The sequence below is a fragment of the Telmatherina bonti genome (assembly GCF_933228915.1).
Source record: "Telmatherina bonti genome assembly, chromosome: 2".
Classification (NCBI taxonomy): Eukaryota; Metazoa; Chordata; class Actinopteri; order Atheriniformes; family Telmatherinidae; genus Telmatherina; species Telmatherina bonti.
The window spans coordinates 12,751,561-12,767,413 of record NC_136620.1 but is presented as its reverse complement, the minus strand read 5'-3'; the positions used below and the strand labels follow the sequence as shown (position 1 = coordinate 12,767,413).

Genomic DNA, 15,853 nt, shown 5'->3' with positions numbered 1-15,853 from the left:
TGCAATATGGAGCATTTTTGCTGAAATTTGCGATGATGATATGATTTGCGATGTACTTATGTAGACAACTTTTTCAGTACATATGAAGCTAATTTTGAGTGTATGAATGAAAGCACCACTCTGCTCTGTTTTACTGGTCTGCTGTGAAACTTACCATGAATGAAATGCAGCCCTCATTTCAGTGTTTGTTGTTTTTCATCTCCTAGTATTCACTGAGTTAATGCGATTGTCTTTGCAATATGGATATTGTGCATGTTGGTATAACAGCTGCACTCCATGTTCAGCCAGTTTATTTGCCAATTAGCTCATATTCCCTGTTAGGAGTGGAGGAAACTAAATCTCCTTTTCCTTTCTTTCCATTTAGCTGCTGCCCTACATCCGCAGTCTGTCTCCAACTTTCCAGTATTTAGTCTTATTCCAGGCAGCACTTAGGTTTTGTAATAACTTTCATGTACTAATAACAATCCCTCAAGTTACTCAGTGTCTAAACCAGTGCAGAAAAATGTTTAAATATTTGGTTTTACAGAAAAGAATCTCAAAATCTCAACAGGATTCAAAGAGATATAGTATACGAGCAGAGCTACTGTAACAGGCTTTTAATTGAATATTGGTGCAATGCTGCTGGATTTTTAGTAGCATCATATCAGCTTTCTAAGCAGAGCCTGACACATTGTGGAGAATAAATAGTCTTATCAATTCATATAGATGCAAGTTTTTACCAATACAACATATCTGAGGTGGACCAAAAGTGATTGATCAGTACCTGTTAACACCAGCCCATCGATTTATGGGATGAAAACTTCTGTTTACAGATTGTTCACTTCTCCTCAAGGGATTGAAACAATATCTGTGGTGCTCTGTTAGAATTTTATAAAGGATTTTGTGACCCTGTGTCTGTCGGACTCTGCTTTCCGTTGCCGTACTAATACTGCCTGTCACCAGCTCAGATCCTGGTTCATTTCAATCTCGTTTCCGATGTTTACCATTCACAAAAAGTAAAGAATATTAGACTCTTTTTAGGATGTCAGAATGTACCAAAAATACACCATAACCTTTGCAGATTGAATTATTAGACTTTCTCTAAACTTTGAATGTGCATCTCCAGCCTTTTAATGTTTAAGTCTTTGTAACACAATATATTGCTCTGTAACACAGTGATTCAGTGGAAAATTTAAAAAAAAACAAAAAAAAAAAAACAAGGGTCTGAACAATGAATCAACTGCTATACGTCGGGTTCAATTACAACTTGTATGAAATAATCCTCTTCATCATACTAATCACATTCTGGGATCAGACCAAGACAACACCTAACACTGCATTTTATGTCATGGTTTACCCACCAGTGTTGTTAACATTTAATTTCTATAAATTACATAGGATAAAGGAATTTCTTCTGCATGATTCGGCTTAAATTTCCTACATTCATTACAAAATGTTTATATTTTCTTCTGTCGTATTAAAACGTGTTAAAAGTCCGATCTTCCGATCTGTTTAAGTATGTTACCAACTCACAGTGGTAACAAAAGAGGGAGTCAAATATAGGATGAAGTATTCCCATTCTCTTTACTTACAGAACTTAATCAAAAACAAACTCATAATGGGGTCTGAGTATGTAAAATATCAGTAGCGAAATGCTGTGAATGGTTGTGTGACCATGTGTGCAATGTTGTACAACAATGCAACCCAAAGCTTAACAAATCATAACTACCGAGATGGGGAGAGAAATGCTGCCCAGCCAGAGGAGAAAAACCCAGGGAGTGAGGCTGGCAAAAGCAGGCTTCATAAGTTAAGCCACTCCCACCTCTGCAGGTGCAGTACATTCTCTCCTAATCACACCTAATACAAACAAACTAAGATGGCAGGCCATCACAAGTAATAAGAAAAATTTAAATTAACTTTTATTTTTAAACATCCATCCATTTTCTTAACCTACTTAGTCCAGCTAGAAATGCACTCTGAGAGCGCAAACCTCCATCAAGATCTTTAAAAGGTTCCTGGATCAATACGGTGATTCGGATCACCACCAAAATTAAATCAGTTCTTCCTTTTCACATTTCCAACAACATCTGAAAATTTCATGAAAATCTATCCATAACTTTTTGAGTTATCTTGAACACAAACAGATAAAAACATGACGTCCTTGGTGGAGGTAAGTAAGGGTTGTGGGGAAGCAGGAGCCTACGCCAGCAATCATTGGGTGAGAAGCAGCATACAACCTGAACAACTCGCCAGTCCATCACAAGGCCACACAGAGAGACAAACAACCATTCACACACACACTCTTCTAGGGACAGTTTAGAGTAGCCAAATAAAAAACAAACTGTAACTCCCATCAGGTAAACAGCGTTCATACAAAGTCCTGTTCGTCAGATGTTCTGTGCTTTTAGGAAAATGAATCTCCTCTAATCTGCCAAGTGATTTTACAGTAGGAACAAAACGAGACGCCGTTGTTCCAACTGTCCATATTTACCGGCTGAGAAGGGACACTTAAGTCTTTTGTTTGCTAATCAAACCTGTCAGGCTTCTCCCTGCTACCGTCAGTTAACTCCTAATACCTTTTGCTGACTTGTTTCATTGCAAGTTGCAAACACAACGCCCACGCAGTTTGCAGGACCTCCTCCTTAACAGAAACCCTCCTTAAAGCGTTGCACAGCAGGACACCAGAGACCAAGCTTCACGTAAAACACACAAATACAGACGGTGTGTATCTCAGCAGGGCAGGGGACAGGAGAAGAGGGCAGGTAGTGGAACTGCAGGGAATTCCAGACCAGTCCTGGTGAGTATTTGTACCAATCAAACGGTGTTTTTCTTTTTGTACTGGTGGATTGATTTCAATGGTGGACAAAAGTCTTTCTTCTTCCACTTTTAGAAGGAAAAAACAGAAAGTAAAAATGCTAACATAAGGTTAAACATTGTTTTGCTTGTGATTCTACTTAAATAAAACTATCAAAATACCTTCCTGATGCAGACACATCTACATTTTAATGCTCTGCAACAATTCCATCTGTTCAGTGTGTCAGGGAGACGACCCTCTGATCTCCTGCCCATTGCATCGCTCCACCATGGGCCCCAAATTCAGCATACCCACTTCTAACCGCGTCCAGAGCTGCAGCTTCTTCTCTTCTTTAAAAAACCGCTCACCCAGAAAAGCCCTCCTCGATCAGACCGCATTGCACCAACCAAGCATCCTCGCCACATTACCAAAGCCCCCAGATGTCCTATTTATCATCAGCAGCTGCATCTCTGCTGCTTCAACCACAACCCAGGAGTTTCTGGTCTTCAAAGATCCAGAAGACAAGGTCCACCCGAGTCCCCAAGTGTTAACTCAGGTAGCTGCACCAGTCCTCAACATGCATGATCAACCTCCAAGAAAATCTGCGTTTCGTGTGGTCATTGACCATCTCGTTCTCTAACAGGTCTTCCTGATGACTTACATCACTAAGAGCGTTGACTTCAACATTACAGACATCTTTAACTGTACAGCCATGACACCCGAGCAGCGCATCCTCCTGGGTGCTGACTGGGTTTGGGCCGTACTGGAAAAGTCCACAAAAAACCCTAAAATCCAGATAGCCGTTCAGGTTCTACACCAGCCTGAGAGGGAGGACGCTAACAGGACCCCGATCGTTGCAGAAACTAGCAGTGAATCCATCCAGATAGCCAAGATGGAGGCTAGCCACAAAAACATGTGTGAGAGGATGGTAGAGTTCTGCACCTTGATCGGCGACGACTGCTACGCCCTCTTCTTGCTTTTGGGGAAAAAAGATGACGAGGATAATATCTATGGCGTCCTCAGCAACAACTTTGGAGCAGCCGATGGAAAATGTAACACGATTGACAGAGCTTTGATTGAGAACTTCTTCCGAGGTTCACAGTATCTCCATACACCTCTAGGGATGATGCAAGCAGTTCTGAGCAAGAAAGTAGGCGACCCTCTGACTCTCCTGGTTAAGTTTAGCTGAAAGAAGCCGGTGACAGGTAAATGTTGTACGTAAAGGAACAAAGTCATTCATTTCTGCCAGAAATGTGAGGATCAATGACTCTCTTTAAGGTCCTGCTCACATGATGACGCTGACATAGGAAAACACAAAGTTTAAGTTTTGGCCTCTTGTTTACACTCTAATGGAGTTTTTGGGCTCCAGAGTGAAATTTTGTGAAAAAACAAGGCGAATCCTGTCTATGTAAACATGAGCTGGAATCCATTGGCAACAGTCATGTCTGTCCCCGTCATCTTGCATTTGCTCACTCAGGCCGTGTTTACACCTGCAACAGCACAACAACAGCTTCGTGTTCTGTTTGTGCTGCTCCATCTGTTTGAGTTATTCTGGTCTCTTAAAGCAAAAGTAGCTTTTCTGTTCAACATTAATGTTGTGAGCAAGATACGTAGATTACATGCTCCAGGTCAGTGGTTCCCAACCTGGGGTCCCTGGATCCCCAGGGCGGTCCTCCAATGAGCACAAGGGGTGATTCAGTCAGAATGCATCATCAATAGAGAGAAGTATAGCTAATTAAAACATAATAGGTTTCAATCAGGTTCCAAAGGGGAAACAGGGTAGGAAACACTGCTACATAACCAGTTCACCTCTGTCCAACAGCTGTTATGTCTTCAGGTCTGATGAGGATATAATGCACATGTGGGGTGTCGAATTGCAAAATTTGACCGCCTACTCCAGGCCTGGCATGCACACCACGTGGGTTCCTATTCTATTAGCATTTCTGTCTGCATGTAGGTTGTTTTTATTCTGCTAGTTTGGGGTTTTGCATGGAAGTGTGTAAACAGGGCCTAAAATACTGAATCTGGAAATTGTATAGATTATTTGTTCATTCATTTTCTATACTGCTTATTCTAATTAAGGGTCACAGGGAAACTTAACCTTATCCCAATAATTAGCAGGTTGAGAGGAAGGGTACACCCTGGACAGGCCACCAGTCCAACACAGACTGATTATTTTCAGAAGATTTCAGGTTTTGCATGAAAATTGAAGAATTTTTAGGATTTATTTGTAAACCTCATTAAATTTCAAGAACCATTGAAGAAACTCTTTGAACGTATTTAAAAGGTAGTGTGAAAATTATTGACATCTAGTGGTAAAGATGGGCATAGCAGTTTAGTTGTGAATGGACGGTGGCCATCAGTAGCCAAAATTAATCTGGACAATAATTATGTTTTCATCCTTGAGTAGATCAAGCCCCTGCCTTTCTCCCAAGGACTGCTGGGATAGGCTCCAGCTTCCCCGCAACCCTTAATCCGATTAAGCTGTTAGAATAATGAATGAATGAATGAATAAATGAGTAGATCCAGTGGTCTCGTGCAGCAATGATGAAACTACAGGTAAATAATTGTTTTTTAATTATGGGGCTCTTCCACCATTCAAGCACCTACCTGCTGGTTTCAAGCTCAGAGGAGTCTCGCTTCACACGCAGTTGTTTGTCCATAAAGAGACACCATAGTAAAGATACTGCCATGTATGTGGACCTACAGCAAGTAGATATAAATTTAAAAATGTCTCATTCAAGGACAATAAAATACAAGTTATTTTAGTAAAATGATTAAATACCAATAGAAAGAATTTTATTCAAATTGATTTTTGGTTTTGTTACATACCGCACCTTAAATGACATAAAAATGCAATAATTTGCGTCTTGATCACATAATATTGTATTATTCATCTTAAAATGTTTGTGGTGTGCGCACTGAAATACTATTAAATGTATTGTTTCAACCATAAAGAAGAGCTTTTTTTTATGGTATTCGGGGATATTACAAGACTTTAAAACGTGGTTACCCTTGATGTAATATCAGGAAAATGACTGAAGAAGTGTTTCTTATGGGTGTATCCCTTGGCATAACTTCAGGAAAAAAAAATTAAAAAGGACAACTTGTTATATTATTTATATCTTTCTTACTAGATTAACTAAATGGTAAATTCCCAGCCCTGGATATGTTGTTACTGGGCTGGAAAATGGTTCTATATGAGGTACAATGTTTAAAAACTATTACAACCACTGGTCTAAAGTAGGAAGTAGTCAGGACTACATGCTTATTCTCATTTTTATGTTGGAATCCAATCTCAGTGAGGTATCTGGACAGTCGGATGATGATGGGAACACGTGCAGGCATTTTAAATGTCCAATCTAGTGACCAAATGAACTTTTTCACCTGATAAAGTGTTTAAAGTAGGCGTGTCAAACTCTGGTCCTTGTTGAAGATCACAATCCTGTAGGTTTTGGTTGTTTCCTCCAATGCCAGACTCAAATCAGATGGCTCCAACAATTTGTTGTCAAGTTCTGCAAAAAGACCCATTAATGTCAATCTAATGCGTTGAAATAGGGAAACATCAGAAACCTGCAGGAGTGTGGCCTTCGAGGACCAGAGTTTGACATCTGAGGATTTTGTTTTCAGTGTACAGTCATGCCAAACCTTAAACCTGTACTCTCCGGCCAAGCCAGGGCGGATCTCTTCAGATAAGATTATTATCAAGTCTTTTTCTTCTCTTCATATGATAAAAACCTCAATCCTCCACAAATTTTTCACACCAGTTTTTTTTTAAAAATATATGGCATCCCTATCAAGGGATTCACACACTGCTAAAGTAAAATAAAGGGAACACTTATCACAACCAAAAGAGAGAAAACACACTTAAAGTTGGGGACTATATCGTTTTAAAACATTTTCACCTCTTTAATATAATTTTGGAAAGTATAAATCCCAGATATCTCACAATATTTTGTAATTTTTTTAGTTTATTAATATACAATGCATGTCAGGCTCAAAATGTAGCGATTTATAATACTGTTTCCCCTCTCGCAGATTAAAACATGACTTTCAGATGTTTTGTTAGTTCCATTTTTTCTGCAAACACGTCTTAAAGTGGGACAGTAAACAGAAGCAGCCTACGATGCAGACATGTCGCCAGTCCATCACAATTTAGCCTAAAAAATGCATCTGTGTAAAATGATGATGTGCAGATTTGGCGCAGCAGCAGGAAGACAAAAAAAACAAACAAACAAAAAAAACAAACAAAATAGAACAATAAACAACAAATCCAGAAACTGGTAGAAAAATATCATGTGGATTATATATATATACTTTCTTTTAAAAAAAATTTTTTTAAAAAAAGGCCCCAGAACAGAGAGAAACAAAACGGTACGTAAATGTTTTTTCCTCATAAGACACAGAGTTTATCTTTCATATGCATGTTAGTTGTATGAAATATCACTTCAATTGAAATATTGATGCTTTAAAATCGAGGATTATTATGACCTCAGAAATCATTCTAAATTGACCAGTGTTAATACAGTAGGCCGGATCAGGTTAACTACGGTATTTATGTGTTTATTTTTAACTACTGTATGTAAAATACGGAGCAAAAACAAGTTCCAACAAAAAGAGATAAAAATGTTATCGCAGTATTCACATAACTTTGGGAACAAATGTAGATGTTATTCACTCCATTTGGCACATTTTACTGTTTTTTTCCAGATGACAGATTATTTAGATTATTTATTTGCACAGAATAAAAACAATTAGTATAAAAACATCAACAACAAAAAAGAGACAGATGACATTAAAAAAAAATCTGCTTCACCGAAACATTCAAAAGAAAAAAACACAAAGATTTAACACTTCACTTAACCCAATAAAGGGTCAGGATGAAGGTGGAGCTCATCCCAGCAAGCACTGGCAAAGAGGCAGGGACCTCCTGACCCTGGACAGGTCGCCAGTCCGGCACAGAGCCAACAGAGAAGCACAAACAACCATAACATTTGCAGGACTACGGCACTCAGGGACCAGAGATGCCCACCACTGATTTAGAGTAACCAGTGAACCTTACATACATGTCTTTGGACGGTGGGAGGAAGCCAGAATACCCAGAACTCGTGCATACACGGGGAGAACATGCAATCTCTACACAGAAAGGCCACTGTTTAACTAAAACTCCCAGTTGCTCGAAGTAGTGAAGCCACAGTTCTAACCAGTACACCAGCGTGCAGCCAGATTTAATATCACATTAGGAGATAAACATCAATAAAATACAGTACCAAGTGGACAGCTGACAAAAAAAAAATAATCGTAAAATAAACTAGGCCATCAATATATTAAATGTGTGTGCTGGGATCCTTATCAAACATTGGATACATCCAGTGGTTTGATATGATCCAACATATGTTCAGGATATGTCACTCTCATTCGTTCCACTTTGAGACAAACTCTTTGTAAAGTTTCATGTGGAACCTGGATAAATGTGGCCTTTAAACTATTAAACTGCTTTCTCTGTGTTTTCATTTAAAAAAAAAAACAACCAGTTGTCTTGACAACAAACAAATAAGTAAAATAAAAATGGTGAGAACACATAAAGACACTAGTGTGAAAATCATTCAGTGGAGGTCGTGTGAAACTCTAGTTTAGGAAAATAAGATCATATTATTCGCTAAGACTTATTAATGAAACTTCCCACATCCAACACTGTCTAGAAAATAAACATCTGTTTTAAATCATTAAAATTTCAGGTTTTAATATGCAGATGGTGCCGTATCTTTTCCAGAAAACTACTGCTGGATGTGAAGAGACAGAAGCTAAAACTAACAGCCGCACCGCTGTCGTCGACTCACACTCGGACCTGAGCGGCGATGTGTAGCGACAGGCTGGAAAACAGACATCAGGTGATGCGGGAAGTCATCAGGAAACAATTATTATAACAACAAAGATTGTTTGTTCGAGTTGACTATAAAAACAGATTAAAGACGTAGGCCGTAACGGTACACACACACACACACACACACACCACTCTCATCGCTTCCTGTTCTCACCAGAACCATTATTATTTCCAGTATAAACTGGATTTCACAGAGAATATGTTCAGAAAAAAATCATGAGAAACACATGAGACAAACTTCATCAGAGCTCATCTTTCGCACCAGTGTCTCGTCGGTCACGTTTACGGCCACACGCGCATTCAGCAGTGTGGTCGTCCGGCTGCGGCACCGGCTCCATGTCGGGATGTTGCGTCGGCTGCCCCGCCTGTCGCTCCGAGTACATCTGCAGCGCTCTGTAGTAGTAACAGTACAACCTGCTGGGCTGCAGCAGCTCCCTGGCTGCTGCCTGTCCGGCTCCAGCGACCTCCTGCGCTTCAGCGTCGTTCGCTTTGGCCCATTTGATTTTGTCTATCAGGTCGGACAGGTTTCTCCTCACAGGGACGTAGTGAGTTCCCGCCTTCAGATGGATGTAGAAGTGCTCATAATACTGAGAGTCTTGCTTCAGAACGAGACTGTTCCCCAGCATCAGGTAAGGAAATCGATAAGCTGCAACCGTTCCATCCACATTCACCTGGTATTTGTACTGAAAGGCGAGGAAAACGTGTTAAAAAAGGGTTGTGGCGTATTCAGCACACTGATTTATAAGTTCAGCACAAATAACAGAGAATTTCTGGTCATAAAGATGGAAATATTCCTCTGGTAAAACTCTTTCTGCCTCACATTTAATGTTCTAGAGACACCTTAAGATTAAGAACTTCCTTTTTGATAAAAACCTAATAGTTAATGGTGGTCTAGTCATCATACGCTCAACCTGCAGAGGGACTTCCCATAATGCACTGAGCACTTCCTTCCTTTATCTTCCATGTAGAAACATATGACAGGATTGTCATCATTGATGCATTTCTTCTCTTTCTGCAGGTCTTCCTGGATAAGAGGTGCAGTGCATGTTTCCTGTCCTCTCCACCCCAACCAGTCCCGGCAGATAGCTGCACCCCCTGAGCCGGTTCTGCTGGAGGTTCTTCCTTCCCTGTTGAGACTTTTGTCCTTTCCACTGTTGCCTCATGCAGCTCAGGATGGGGGATTAGATCCAAGTCAGGATTTGATGCAATCTGTTGGTTTCTCTCTTAACTCGGCTATTTATTATGAATTGGCTCAAACTGATGTGTCTGCAAGGCGCCCTGACACGACGCTGTTGTGAAGCTACAACGCTACACAAACAAAGCTGAATTGAATTGAATTAAAATAACCAAAATGATTTATAAAACAAAACTATTCTAAATGTGTATGAATATGTGTTTCTATGCAGATTTTCTCACCTTAAAGAAGTCAAAGAATCCAACCAGCGGCGCTTTGCCCACTTGTTTCTCTCTGTCTCTGAAGAAGAACCAGCCCGTGATGCCGGCGTCCAGCAGCTCCAGGTTCTTCTTGGACAGGGAGACCAGCTGGAGACGTTCCTCCCGACTGTCCCGACCACGGAAAAACGCTCGATCCGTCTTATTAGCCCATGGCGGCCCTGACAGATTTCAGTCCAGGCGTTAATGGACAAACATGAGGATGAAATCATACCATAGATTGTGGGTATCATAATCAGGAGAATAAGAATTATAAAGAATGAGAACAAGAAGAAGAAGTAGACATATAAAAACAGACTAAACTGACACAGACATATAGAAGAAATGATGATAAATGTTGATTTAAAGACTGAAGCTGCTGATATAGAAGTAAAACACGAGCATGATGAGCCTGGTGTTAAAACCACCACAACTTATGACTCGGTTAACTCCCAGCTGCCAGTCAAATTCAGAATAAAGTCCAGGAAAGGGAGGGAGAAATAACTTTAGTTGGAAAGGAAAAAAAGTGTCATTTTCTGGTGCTTTGCTGCCGTCAAAAGTCATAATCCTGTTTTCTATCCACATATTTCCCTCCCAGCAGCCGTCAGGCAAAAAGACAGGACGCACCTTAGTCACATGACCACACACACTCCGACCTGCAGTCAGCGTCCGATCACCAGTAAGCCTAACATGCATGTTTCAGGGAGATCTGAGGATAAGCGAAGGGCAGCAGTGCTGCTGAACCACCTGAGGTCCAAACCGGCAGGTCCAAACTTCAAACTGATGGTTCGCCTGTTATAACAAACGCCATCATTAGGCTGACGGAGGTAGACGCGCCTACTCCAAATTACACAAGGGGTGCCAAACGCTCCCTAAGGAGCAGAACCAGCCAATCAGACGGTCCAATCTGGCCCGCAGGGTAAACCTGGCAAATATTAAAACCTTATTTTTATTAGATGTTCCTGCAATTTCTAACTTATCACCAGTATGTTGTGTTGTTATGTGTACATTTATAAATAATACTTAATACTTTATGTAACTCATCTAAAGTTTAAGTCTGGAAGTCAATTTTATAAATGACAATTTAAATATTCCTACGTAGATGTGTGTGTGAGATGATGTGTGTGCGTGGTAAGATGTGTGTGATCAGGTTTATGTTTTGAAACTAATGTTTTTAACCTAAATGTGTGATATTTTTAATAAATACATTCATAATTTGTGTTTATTAAACCTGGGGTAGGTAATCTTGCTCAGACTTTTTTTTTTTTTTTTTATTACTCCAGGTGAAGTGGTTCCTCGTCCTGATAGTAGTCTATACATTATGTAATCATGAACAATAAGAAATATAGTTAGACCCCTCAGTTTATTGTAAATCTGTAAAAACTCCGACCAATCCAAACGTTCGGACCGAATTGAAGTTGTTCATTTCTTATGTTCCGTAAGTTTCTTCTCTCGGCTCCCCTCCTCCCCCTCCAGCAGCGCATCCCTGATAGCCACACCCTGCATATAAACAGCATGTTAGGATGAAAATACAAAGTAGTGAAGAAGAAACTCGGAGGGCAAACATGGCTGAGAAAATGCAGGAAGGATTTCCCGACCCGGAGGAGCCAAGACAGGGTGCCACTTTCAGATCTGGCTAGATCCCCAACATTACCTACCCCACTTTAAGCTGCTTTTGTATTAAAAGTGCTGTATAAATAAAGTTTGATTGGACTTGAATGAATGGAATAAACTATTGTTTACATTGTAGTAAATGCCAACATGGCGTGCTTGATCCATACTGCTTCCTGCAGGGGAGTCAAACTCCAGTCCTCGAGGGCCAGCGTCCAGCAGGTTTTAGTTGTTTCCAACACACCTAAATCAAATCAACAGTTTCTTCTCAGCCTATTCATGGAGACAATATAAACCTGCAGGATACTGGCCCTGGAGGACTGGAGTGTGATACCTGTGGCTTAGTGGTTCCCACGCCCAACAAGTCCTGCAAACAGCAGCAGTTGGAGCCCTCTGGTGGGGAGTTACAGCACCTGATGTGCCGTGGCTCATAATACTTCCATAATACTGTTAAACAGTGTGGGATCACCAACACAATCAGCAAATGTGACGGAAATCTTCAGGATCTGAGGCGCATAATGGGTATAATGGTGTCATTTGAACTTTTAATTATTTAGCCATCAAACAAGTAAATTTCAAATTAATAATGATTTGCAGAAGTGAGACCATCTTATACTGATTTCTGTCAATAAAACTTAATTCAGAGACGAAACTACAATAAACACACATTAATTCCCTTTAATGGAGAGTGTTTACCATAGACTGTATATAAAGAGATGGACGGAGCCTCCGTGACGTCACCCATAGGTTTCTGAAGAGCTGAATTGAAGCTCGGTGGGCGGTTCCTACCGTCGCCATGTTGGCAGCGTCATGCGCGTCGTCTCACCCGGAAAATACAAATATGGGCAAAGAGGTGAAGCTGAGAGGGCAGCCGTGACCGTCATGGCGGATGATTGACATCGAGCGAACTCCGAGCTTTCTGTAGCTAAAAGCTAACTGAGATAATCCGGAGATAACGGGAGCTAACCAGCTAACGGAGGTAAGTGGGCTAAAGCTAAATCACGTTGTTAACCGGCTAAAAACCTCGGTTGTTCTACGTTCTTCTTACTTGAAGCCAGAGATTGGTACCTGTCAATCAAAAGGACACGCCCCTAAATTTGCCGAACTTCGAGATTAAATTACTTTAAAACGGGCGAGTTAGAAAAAAATTCACTCCCCCCACAGTTGTCATGAAGGTAAACCTGACCTATAAACCGAAAATGTATTTTTGAACCAGGCTGTAAACATGTTTATTTCTGCTGTGAAGTTGCCCTTTTTAACACGGGAGTCTATGGGGATTCGCTCTGTTTTGCAGCCCCTAGTGGATGAAGGGGGAACTGCAGTTTTATGCACTTCCACATAGACTTCACTTTTAACTGCTGGAGTTTGTCGCTTGGTGTGTACGTTACCTGTGTTGCCTTGAACAGACAGCAGGTCATTCGTGACGCCTCTCATGGCCTCCAGAGTGGAGTGTGTGACCTCATAGGTGGGGAGGACAATGTCCCGAGTGTCTGTGGATCCGCACCATGAAAAGATCGGAACAGCACCGTCCATTCTGGTCTCTAATGGCCAGTCACCCACATTGATGAAGAACTCCACATCAGGCAGCCGAACCTTCAGCAGCAGAACAAACACGTCGGATGACAAATGGATCTCCAGCTAATAAGGACTTACTTACATGCCAGACAACAGCCCACCTTCCTGGCTAGAGACAGCAGCATTTCATCAGAGAACATTTTGAAGTCTGTGTACTTTCCCAGCGTGCGACGGTACACGTGGTTGTTGATGATGGAGTAGTGTATGAGCCCTCCTCTGTTGGAAAACCTGCGAGGCACCTCCAGTCGGAGATGCTGCAAGTCGATGGTGGGAAAGGATTCAATGTCCACCAGAATCTGCTTCTCCTCGGGATGACACTGCATGATGCTCTGCCAGCGGGAAGCGTCAGGCTCAGGACAGTCACAGTACTCATGATAGACTGGGCCTGTAAGATTGAGAAATCATTCAAGTCAAATTTATCTTCTTTCAAATTAAGCTTCTATAATTTCTCTCCGCATTAGTCTTTATTAGGGCTGTGACGATATGTTTTCACTTTGATTTGATTCCACGACAATTTTTGCGATTTTGCTGATTTTTGAGGAGACTAAAACCTACTTTTTTTTTTTGCTAGTCATTTTTCTTCATTTTAATTAAGAAAAAAAACAACACATTAGCCAGTAGGGGTGGGAAAACCAAATTGAAAAATCGAAAATCACGATTTTTTTGCTTCACAATTTTAAAAAAGATTTTTTTTGTTAAATCTATTTTTTTTCCCAAATAATAATAATCCATTATAAAATTTTTGTCTATTTTTTTTTTTGTTTTGTTTTTATTGATCTTTTTAATTGTCTTCTTGGGTATTATAGCAGCAGAATAATGGTCTGGCTACAGTGTTTTTTTTCCCCCTCATTGAAATCAAGAAAAATGACGAACAAAGAAAAATGTTTTATACATTTATTTTGTTTTTAATCTAAAAAAAAAAAAAAAAAAAAAAAAAAAAAAAAAAGCAATATTGAAAAATTGTGAGAATCGCAATTTAAGTCAAATCGTCACCCAAAAAAATCGGAATCGAATACAATCGGGACAAAACCATATCATCACAGCCCTAGTGGCCAGAACATTATTCTGCTGCTATAATGCCCAAGAAGACAAGTAAAAGGATAAATAAAGACAATAAAAATGACAACATTTTTTGTAATTGATCATTTTAATTTATCTGAAAATAAAGATTTTTTTAACAAAAAAAAAATTAAAATTGTGAAGCAAAAAAAAAATAAAATAAAATCAAATCACAATATTCATTGTTTTCGATTCGATTCCTCATCCCTATGGTCTCTATGTGTGTGAATAACTGTGAAAAATAATAAATGACCAGAACAAATTCTTGTGTTGCCAACCTTGAATGCTGTAAGGAGACTTGGAAACAGCAGCATCTCTGTGGAGGACTTCTACCTTCAGGCCCTTCTGTGCAGAGCCGTACAGCCGGTACCTCATCAGGAAGGACCCGTCCCCTCTGTCCATGGGTGGAGGCACGTGGATCCGGACGTGCTCCTTGTTGTCAAGTGGACTTATCTTCACCTTAAACATGTCTTTACCTGTATAGCACATGCAAGGCCGGATTATCCAATGGGCATTATGGGCCCACACCCATTGGGGGCCCATGTGGAGCATACACCAGCAGTTTAGACATGAAACAAAATGTATATAAAAGCCAGATAGTAACACCACAGTGTCTAGTGTATTGCTACTGGGACCACTGGTTGAGAGATGTTATAAATGTCGTTTCACAGTGTATCATTCACAATTTTTACAATGTTATGGTGTAGAACGGGGGCCCTGGAACACTCTGGGCCCAGGGGCCTGTGCACTTTTAATCCAGCCCTGAGTACATTGTATTAGATTTTATGTTCTGACATATGAAGGGTTCACTTTACATTACAGCCTGCAAAATGGGACTTACGTTAGCTTTGCTTCGTTAAAAGAAACCCTCTGACAGCTGTTCAGAACATAAGACTGATTAAAATAAGCATTTTAGCAACACTTGAAGCTGCCTCAGCATAAAAATGTGTTACCAGTGTGGACATGATGCACACAGCTGGCTGCAAATTCTGATATACCGTTGTAGTTTAGGGTTAGCTAAGGAATTGTCTGAGAAAAGGTGGAATTACCGGGAGACATCGTCAGGTTTTCCCCGTGAGAGTTGACTGCCTGAATGAAGAAGTAGCGGACCGGGAGAACCGTGTTCGAGTCCAGACCTGGACCCCAGACGAGGCACCGTTCCGGACTGATTGCTTCACAGTCAGAAGCCGGGAAGTTTGTGCAAATAAATACGACTAAAATTAAAACATTGCTAAATAAACCATCGCTTAGAGCTTCTAGTAGCCATACGTTTCGCCTACACGCCATGTTTACAAAATGACTCCTTCATAAAGGAGAAAAGTCTCTAAAAATGAGTAAACTATGAGAAACTCCTACGCCGACATGTTGGCAGAGAGACACGCCCACTACCCGCGATGCTTTCAGGAACGTCGGAAATGTGAGACGCGTACCTAGACGGCTTACGGTGTCAGCAAGATCCTTTTTTGTTTCATCCGTCGGAAATGACTCACAAAATATTAAAAACTAGTATAAAAGAAGTT

At 40.5% G+C, this 15,853-nt stretch overlaps 2 protein-coding genes across 2 annotated transcripts; one reads left to right on the top strand and one right to left on the bottom strand.

Moving 5' to 3' along the window:
- Window positions 1–3,062: 3,062 nt before the first annotated feature.
- rep15 (RAB15 effector protein) lies at window positions 3,063–3,962 on the top strand (the record flags this gene model as incomplete). Its single annotated transcript, XM_079256240.1, has 2 exons — window positions 3,063–3,329; window positions 3,417–3,962. The coding sequence occupies 2 exons, from the start codon at window positions 3,063–3,065 to the stop codon at window positions 3,960–3,962; spliced, it is 813 nt and encodes a 270-aa protein (XP_079112366.1).
- A 3,217-nt stretch (window positions 3,963–7,179) lies between these two features.
- poglut3 (protein O-glucosyltransferase 3) lies at window positions 7,180–15,450 on the bottom strand. The gene is made up of 6 exons (XM_079252597.1): window positions 15,383–15,450; window positions 14,612–14,809; window positions 13,376–13,659; window positions 13,088–13,292; window positions 10,074–10,270; window positions 7,180–9,340 (listed from the first exon to the last, which is right to left on the bottom strand). Exons 1-6 carry the CDS (start codon window positions 15,390–15,392, stop codon window positions 8,900–8,902), a joined length of 1,335 nt encoding a protein of 444 aa, XP_079108723.1. The 5' UTR covers window positions 15,393–15,450; the 3' UTR covers window positions 7,180–8,899.
- Window positions 15,451–15,853: the final 403 nt, after the last annotated feature.